The sequence below is a fragment of the Vulpes lagopus genome, chromosome 10, assembly GCF_018345385.1.
Source record: "Vulpes lagopus strain Blue_001 chromosome 10, ASM1834538v1, whole genome shotgun sequence".
Classification (NCBI taxonomy): domain Eukaryota; kingdom Metazoa; phylum Chordata; class Mammalia; order Carnivora; family Canidae; genus Vulpes; species Vulpes lagopus.
This window is the reverse complement of record NC_054833.1, coordinates 35,702,940-35,711,618: the sequence shown is the minus strand read 5'-3', so window position 1 is coordinate 35,711,618 and position 8,679 is coordinate 35,702,940. Positions and strand designations below refer to the sequence as shown.

General features: G+C 38.3%; 1 protein-coding gene across 8 annotated transcripts in view; it reads left to right on the top strand.

The window, feature by feature from the left end:
* CCDC15 (coiled-coil domain containing 15) overlaps nucleotides 1–8,679 on the top strand; it is an 80,197-nt gene continuing 71,518 nt past the window's right edge. For 3 of the 8 annotated variants that reach the window (XM_041771513.1, XM_041771516.1, XM_041771517.1), the window contains exons 1-3: nucleotides 2–676; nucleotides 5,433–5,582; nucleotides 6,086–6,277. In XM_041771513.1, the coding sequence (XP_041627447.1) occupies nucleotides 497–676; nucleotides 5,433–5,582; nucleotides 6,086–6,277 (522 nt within the window). In that variant the 5' untranslated portion in view covers nucleotides 2–496. Of the gene's footprint in view, nucleotides 677–5,432; nucleotides 5,583–6,085; nucleotides 6,278–8,679 lie in introns of all 8 variants that reach the window. The other 5 variants (XM_041771510.1, XM_041771511.1, XM_041771515.1 and 2 more) reach the window with 5 other exon arrangements.

Below are 8,679 nucleotides of genomic sequence, written 5' to 3'. Positions count from 1 at the left end.
GCCCCCCCGGAAGGGCGGGGCGGGGCGGGGCGGGACCGGGCGGCCCTCCCGAAAGTGGCGGTTTGCTGGAGGCGGTTACCGTAGCGTCCGGAATAGTTGGAGTCGGTGGCGCGCTTCCCCCCGTAGCGGGACCCCGGTTATTTGGGCCCTGCCTCAGACTCAGGTTCCCGGCCCCGTTCCCTCGGGCTGCTGCGGCCCGTCCTCCCTCTCCGGGCGGGGCCACCCGTGGGCCGCTCTAGGTTCCCTCCCCTCCGATCGCCGTTCCTTCCCGGAGGCAGGCTTTACACTCTCCCTTTTAATTTCTTCCTACTCCTCTTTCCCGTCCTTCCTTCCTTCCTTCTCCGGGATTGTTCCCCCGCCGCCTCTCGAAGGCTTCTCTGCTTTCCTGGCGCCTCCGCTGCAGGCTTGGGGCGGGGGCCGGGGGGCGGGGTGGAGCTTTCCACGCCGTCCTCGGAGGGTTTTAAGCGTTTCCTTTCTGCTTGCCCAGGAGTCGCAGATGCCGGGAAGTATGGCCCCCCTCCAGAAGCCTCGCCACGCCACAAGGATGCCCCTGGCCCTAAACCCCCTGAAGAGCAAGGACGTGCTGGCGGTGCTGGCCGAGAGGAACCAGGCTGTCATGCCGGTTGGGGCCTGGGTGGAAGCGGCCTCGCCAGATAGTTCGGAAGTCCCCGCGTATGTGAGTGTCAGTTCGATGCAGGTGTAGTGGGGTCTCCTCACCCCCACCCCCCCATATTGGCCCTCTCTAATCGGTGCTTAGATAAACATGAACAGTCCTTTCTCTTCTGTTGCAAAATGAGTATGTTCCTGAATTAGGATTGCAGAACGCACAGGTGTCTGCCAAAACTGTCTAATTCACAAAGTCTAAACTGTTTGCTATGCACAAGACGTAGGCACTGGCTGTATCTTGCAGACGCCCTCCAAGGTAGTAGGGATGACAGTTGCCACAGTTGCCGCACTTAGTGTGTGTAAGTAACATTAATGGATTCTTTTTTTTTTTTACATTAGTTGATTCTTAAAGTTACGGTAAGTGTGTAGAATCAATAAGACTCAGACGCAGTAAGAGAATAAGGGAAGAACAGATTAATTCTGACTGGGGCTATTCTGAGAAAGTTTTGTTTTTGTTTTTTTAAAGATATTATTTGTTTATTCATGAGAGACACAGAGAGAGAGGCAGAGACACAGGCAGAGGGAGAAGCAGGCTCCCTGCAAGGTCCACGATGTGGGACTCGATCCCCGGACCCCAGGATCACGACCTGAGCCAAAGGCAGACCCTCAACCACTGAGCCACCGAGTCGCCCAGAGAACGTTTAGCTATAAGTTCCAAAAGGAAAGGGACCTTTATTTTTTGTTCACTCCTATCCTGTCATATAGTAAGTCTTTAAGGAAACACTCGTTGAATGAATGAATGAATGAATGAATGAATGAATAGATGTAGAATAGATGTAGAAATACAGTCTATGATAGTCCTTAAAAATGGAAATGTTATAAGTACAGACGGTAGGGAAGAGCATTTCAGATGAAGGGAAACTTCTGCAAAGTTTACCTGTGTGCCTGTTTACCCAGTAACTCCCATATGTTACCATTAACACAGGAGGACAATTTTGTAAAGAAGATTGTTGATAGTCTTTCACTATACTGTGCCCCTTAGCTCTTTGTTGGAATTTTGTTGTGGCATTTACCATGTTATATTTATAGTAAGTTGTTTACATATCTGCCTTTCCTGATGGAGTGTGAGCTTCCAGAGCACAAGGAAAAAATCTTATTTATTAACCTGCCCCCAACTTCATTTTAGTGTCTAATAAGTGGAATGCGCAAATTGTGTGATGGTCTTCAGGATGTGTAGACAAAATATTGAACATAAGATGAAAAATATGAGTGATCCTTGATCTCAGAGAAGAAATGAGACATGTTTAAAGTAAATCTTCAGTAGCAAAGCAATGTCATATGTCCATTTTATTTTTTGTATACACACACACACACACACACACATTCATTTATTCCTCTTCTGCCTATTTCCAAAAAAGGGTATATGATTAAGTGCTATGACTATGATACTTAAAGAAGAAAGATAGGACTTTGGGTTGATGTGATATAGGCAAGTTAATGAAGAATTTAGATGGTCAGAGGAGGATGATTCTCCCAATTAAGGAGAATGGGGAGAGTGGGAAATGAGCAAAATGTTTTCTGGATTCTAAGGGTAGATTAGATGAATTGGAGTGGGAAGCTTCATAGGGGTATGGTGGTTGATAGGATTGTAAAAGAATAGGAGCAATAGGAACCACAGGAAATTTTGGATAAGGGATTGATCTCATTGTTTAATATTTGCAGATGAATTTCATGATAAAACAGTGTTCTGATTAGGTTAGTTGCTTCAATTCTTTTTTTCTCTTTTTCTTTTTTTTTTTTTTTTTTTTTTTTTTTTTTGAGGTAAGGGATAGATTGGCTCCTGGGAGACAAATTAGGATGTAATTATAACAATTTAGCCATGAAGTATGGCATCGAGACTTATTTAATGGTAAGGAATAAAGAGGGAAAGCCCTAAAAAAGGGAGGTTGAAGCAGGAATGAAGAGGAGTAAAGGTAAGAAATAAGCCAGAAGAATTGATAAGATTTGGTACAAAGATATTTTGATATTTAAGTTAGTGACACTTCTTTTTCATTGCTCAGATTATGACACCTTGATCATGTAGTAGCAAAATGCCTAAAAACCACCAAAATTTTCTTTTTCTATGTTAGACAATTGAATCTCATGTTCCCAAATATTAACGCAAAATATTAGTCTTGGAAAAAAATATAAACATGTCTCTTTTCCCTCATTTAAAAAATTCTGATCAGTACCAGTCAAAGGCAGTTTGATCAAGCATCTCATAGAACTCTACCAATTTAGCACATACTGTCTTGGGAATCAACCCTTATTAACAGATGCAGCTCTTGTCAGCTCAGAATAAATGGTGAATAGTTACTTCTAGAGCATGGTAGACCTAATATGGTTATTCTAAAGGGAAACTCCTAATCATTTTGTCCCGTTACAGAGCCATCAAGATTCCTAAAAGTACTATAGTTTCAGACCTCCCCTTCCATTAAGTAAATTAGCATCAAAAGACACTGCAGTTCTATCAGCATTTTATGGCTATTGCATTATTTTATATTTTATCTGTTTGTGTAACAAACCTGGATCCTAGTGGCATAAAGCAAAAGATACTGTGTGTCAGGATTTCAAGCAGTTGTCTGCAACATTGTATCTGAAGCCTCACTTGGGACAGCTAAAATAGCTGGAGATGTCTGGGACAAGCTTACTGGGTTCTGGCTGTTTGTTGGTTTTCTTGGTTCTCTTCATTTGACGTCTACTGGGCTGTAATGTCCAAGATGGCTTTCTTATTCACATACCTGGCACTTGGGCTAGGATGACTAGAATGGCTAGGGGCTTGCTGGATGCTTTCTTTTTCCACATGGTCTCTCTACTTGGCTAGCTTGGGCTTCCTCTCAGCATGGTGTCTAAGGGTAGAATTCTTACATGGTGGCTGGTTTCCCCAAGGGTGAGACCTCTAAGGTGGTGGAAGTGGAAGTTGCTTTATGACCTTGCTGGAGAAGTCATGGAGCCAATTCTTCCTCATTTTGTTGGCTATTCAGAGCCCGACTACAGTCAATATGGGAGATGACTTCACAAGAGCATAAATACTGGGAGGTTTGGTTCACTGTGGGGAGAAGGGCAGATCATCTTTGGAGACTACTGCAAAATCTCAGTATCAATTCCATCATATGTGAATTAGGCAAAAATGTCCTTTGGTTATTGTGAGAAACACTTCATCCTGTATTATCCCCTTGGATAGTCCTTAGGATTCAAAAGGTCTATGAGGAGTTAGTTGTACAATTGAAACAGTATGTATTTTTGCTTAACTCAGTATTCCTAAAATTTATTTGACTCTGGGAATCTCCTAACATTCCAAACATGGGACAATGTTCTTGGGTTTTGGTGGCCTTATACAATGGTGTTTGCTAAGAAAAATATGTTTCTAAAATGTGGTATACTCTTATCTTTGGTTTATAGTTGAGATTCACAGTTTGGAATCAGTCATATACTTCAGTAAGATGTTTGATAATCTCAGCATGGGGTTAAAAGAGGGAGCTGACAGATAATGAAAGTAAAAGAAGCAGGATGGCTTTAATTTTCTGGGACTTGAGTTACTTTCAGTCAGTTGTTCAGGCTTTACTACCTGTATCTTTCCTTTGGAATTATTTTACCTATAATTGTTCTTTGATATTTGTTTTATACACTCCTAGATATATCCTTGTGTAAAATATGAGGTAGATTCCTTAGAAAATTTAATTTCTAAGGAAATTAAATAATTTAATTTAATTAGAAAATAATTTAATTTTAATTGGAATTTAAGTTCATTTGATTTTGAGAGTTAATGACTTGTGATATATTTGAGCACCTTCTAAACTAGAATTTGGAATCACTGTGTCAGAAGAAGGACTCAATAGGAGTATGATTTATTTAATTTGAAGATTCTTTTTGAAAGAGAAACAGTCAAGAGAAAAACAGTACAGTATAGGGCATACGTATTGGAGTCAGAAACTTCTAGCTCTATTACTTGCCAGCATTAGGATCTTGGGCTACTACTGAAGATGAATCTTTCTGAGCCCCAGTTTCCTCTTCTTTAATATAGGACAGAGAATGCTTTCTATTGGAGGTAGTTTCCAGGATTCAGTGATATAATGTAGTTAAAAGTGTTTGTCTTGTAGCAGATCTTTAGTAATGGTAACTGCTTTTAATTATGATGTACATGGTTGTTATTCAGCGCACTCAGAGGAAAGGAGTAGTGATCAGGGACTCAAATGGGATACAGTTTCTGGATTGTTTTGACTATGTTTTGTGATTGAGCATTACATAAATATTGAGTACCTTTATATTCAAGGCTCTCTGTTATATACTGTAGATGCAACAAAGGAATTAAATACATTTCCTGCCTTCAAAGTATACCTAATCTAGTGGGGGAGTTAAGAAGTTTTGCTCTCAATTAACATTAATAAGAGTGAGAAATACTACAGCATGGGAGAGCTCAGAAGAATGGATTGTGGAAGGTCCTAGGTGGTTGGGTATTAGATGATCTTAAAGAGTGAATAGGCCTTTACCTTACTAGATGGAGATGACAGGAAGGGCATGCTAGGTTAAAAATGGAGCATAAATCTGAGCGTGAAGCTATTTTACAATAGGACATATTTAGTGAGTGATGAACAATCTACTGGATTTGGACTATTTTACTCATTTTAGGAAATGTGTGATATAAGATAGGTTTGAATTGGTTCATTAAGATTTAATGAAGACAACTTTAGTTGTCAGTTCAATGAAAAATTAAGATTTGATTTGAGTGCCCCAATGGGCAAAAACTGCTGACATTCACATTTATTTTCTATCTTTCGTCTTTTAAGACTTCAGCATATATGATTGAAGAAGAACTAAAGGAGCAGCTAAGAAAAAAACAAGAAGCTCTGAAGCATTTTCAGAGACAAGTCAAACACCGAGTAAATCAGCAAATCAGGCTGAGAAAAAAGCAACAGCTTCAGAGATCTTATGAAGCAGTAAGTTCAAAAGTGAACCTGAGTAACGATCGAATGGAAACTGTGTGTTATGAGATAAGCTATTAGGCAGTAACAGAATCACTTTCTTTGGATTCTGTGCTTTGTATAATTGCTAGGGAGGGCAGTAGATTTGTATGTAGAGAAACTTGTGTTTTCTGTGTTATTCTGACTCACAATTTTTTTTTTTTTCTTTCACCAAATAGTTAAAAACAATGTCAGAATTTTGGATTGGGTTTGAATTTTGGCTTTGCTGCGTGGATTGTAGTTTCTTCATTTATAAAATGGGGCCATGATAGTTGTCTCATGGCATTATGAGAATTAGATATGTAAGTTATTAGTACATAGTAAGTACCTGGCAAATGGTAGTTTCTTTGCTTGCTGAAGCTTTCTTCTTTCTACCCTGACTCTGATTTAAAATCTTTGGGGCTGCTTATGGGCATTATTTGATTGTGCTGGCTTGGAGTAGAATCTCATTAGAAGAATCTCATTCTTCCTTTGTGTAGGCAGAAAAAGAAGGCTCTATAGCCATGCAGTCTTCAGATCCAGCACATTTAACTCCTAAAAAAACAAGTGTTTTTTCAAACAACTTGAATGCTGCTATTGGAAGTGCTAGGTTACCTCCTTCCCAGATGCTTGGAGATGGAATAGATGATAGAGAGAATCAGAATGAATTATTCCAACAACAAGCCCAGGCGGTAAGTATATACTCATTTTATGTCTATGATTTTTTTACTTATATCTAAGGTATGAAGTAGCGATTAGGAGGTATCACATTCAATTTCACTTTTAATTACCTTTGTAAAGTGGTGAATAGTGAAATGATGTTTATTTTTTTATACATATTTTTAATTTATTTATTTTTGGTAAGACAGTTTAGAATCATCTAAAGGAAGGTGCCAAAGTGTTAGAGTCAAACCTTATGAGAAAGAGCTTTAGGTCAAAGATCAAAGATTCCCCCCCCCCCCCCCCATTATACTGTAATTTTGTTATGGGTAAATTATTCTGTTTGTAGCATATGGACAGAACTGATTTCTAACCTCTGTTGCAAAAAAGTACAGTACATAGGGCGTATCATTCATCATTTTTTTTTCATTCATCATTTTTGTCTTTCCTGTCTTTTAATCTGATTATCGTAATAAATCTATAGGTCAAGTAATAATAAATCCTCAACATAATCAGAATTTTTTAAAAAAGTAACCTATCTAGAAATTGATTTTACATGTTATTTATTAATTTATCAAAGATTTTTTTTTTTGTTTTAGAGAAAGAGCTGGGAGGAGGACAAAGGGAAAGAGGGAGAGAGAGAATCTCAAGCAGACTCTGTGTTGAGCTTGGAGCCTGGTGCAGAGCTGATGTGGAGCTTGATCTCATGACCCTGAGATTGTAACCTGAGCTGAAACTAAGAGTTGGACACTTAACTGTCTGAACCACCCAGGTGCTCCTTACATATTTGTTGTTTAAAAATTTGCATAAATGATGAATTATTGAAAACTACATCTGAAACTAATGTACTATATGTTGGAAAATTGAATTTAAATATAAATAAATAAATAGATGGATAGATGGATGGATGAATGAATGAAATTAACTACCATGAGTAGGTTTATCCACTCAAATCATTTGGCACCATACATTCAATTCTCCTTAGTGTACATGAGCTTTTTTGTCCAGTTGATACCATATTCTTCAACTCTGCTCTGGGAATTATACTTCATCTTATTTAAAATGTATTTCTAGGAATAGTGAGAGAAGAGCAAAAATGTAGAAGTAGTGGTAGTGCCCGGGTGGCTCAATTGATTGAGAGTCTAATTTTTGGTTTTGGCTCAAGTCATGATCTCACTGATCGTGGGATCACACCCTGTGTGGAGCTCTGTGCTCTGGGGAATCTGCTTAAAGATTCTCTCCCTCTATCCCTTCCCCTGCTTTGGCTTACTCTCTCTCTTTCTCTCTAAAATAAATAAATCTTTAAAGAAAAAAAAACGATTATGTGAAAATAAAAGTTTTGCAACCGCTTACATGATCGGTCATAAGTATGAAGCAAATCTAATTGTGTTGTTAGTATCAATAGGTAAAGCTTTATATAAGCATGTGTTATATTGAGATACTTAAAACAATTTTTTTCTCTTTGCCCCAAACTATGACTCTATGACTTTTTCCTGCCATTGCTTGGTTTGTAGTAATCATTTTATAAATCATTTTTATTTTCCTTTTTAAGATTATGAACAATTTCTTGAGCAAGTATTTATTGAGCTAGATACTGCATAAAGTATAAGGGATAGAACATTGATGAAGACAGACACAGCTGTTGCCTTCATGGTGCTTCTAGCTGTAACCTCACTGTAGTGTGGATTTTACTTCATCTGTGCAGTACATGAATAGAATACATCAGTTCACAGATCTTTGAATATCCTGTGTTTGTTAAACATTATACAGATACCAGTGAAATGTGAAATAGGACCCTTTATGGGTTTATATTTCCAAGTAGAGATATAAAGCTAACAGATCCCAAACTATTAGATATTAATATAGAGACATTTGCTCTATTTGATGGAAAAGTTGTGCTATTGGATTTCAAAAATTTTTAAATCCAAGGAAATGTTCGTGGGAGAGTTCCTGGAAGATGTGGAATTGATCTGTATATTTTGAAATGATAAGGTAAATTGACTGGTTATATTCAAAAGAATTTTGAGATAGGAAGAACAGAGTATATGTATTGAGCTTGGTATATTTGGGAATAAGTGATGGAACCATTCTAATTGATAGCTTACAGATGAGAGAATAATAGAAAATGAGGTTAGATAGGTAGAAGGAAATCAAGTTATGAAAAGCCTGAAATGTCACAAAATTTTTTAAAAGTTTTTTTAAAGATTTTATATATTCCTGAGAGATACAGAGAGAGAGGCAGAGATATAGGCAGAGGGAGAAGCAGGCTCCTTGCAGGGAGCCTGATTCAGGATTCGATCCCAGACTGGGATCACTCCCTGAGTCAGAGGCTAACAGATGCTCAACTGCTGAACCACCTAGGCATCCCTAAAAAGTTTTTATACCCTGCTTTTTTTTTTTTTTTTTTTTTTTTTAAAGATGAACTAGATGAGCA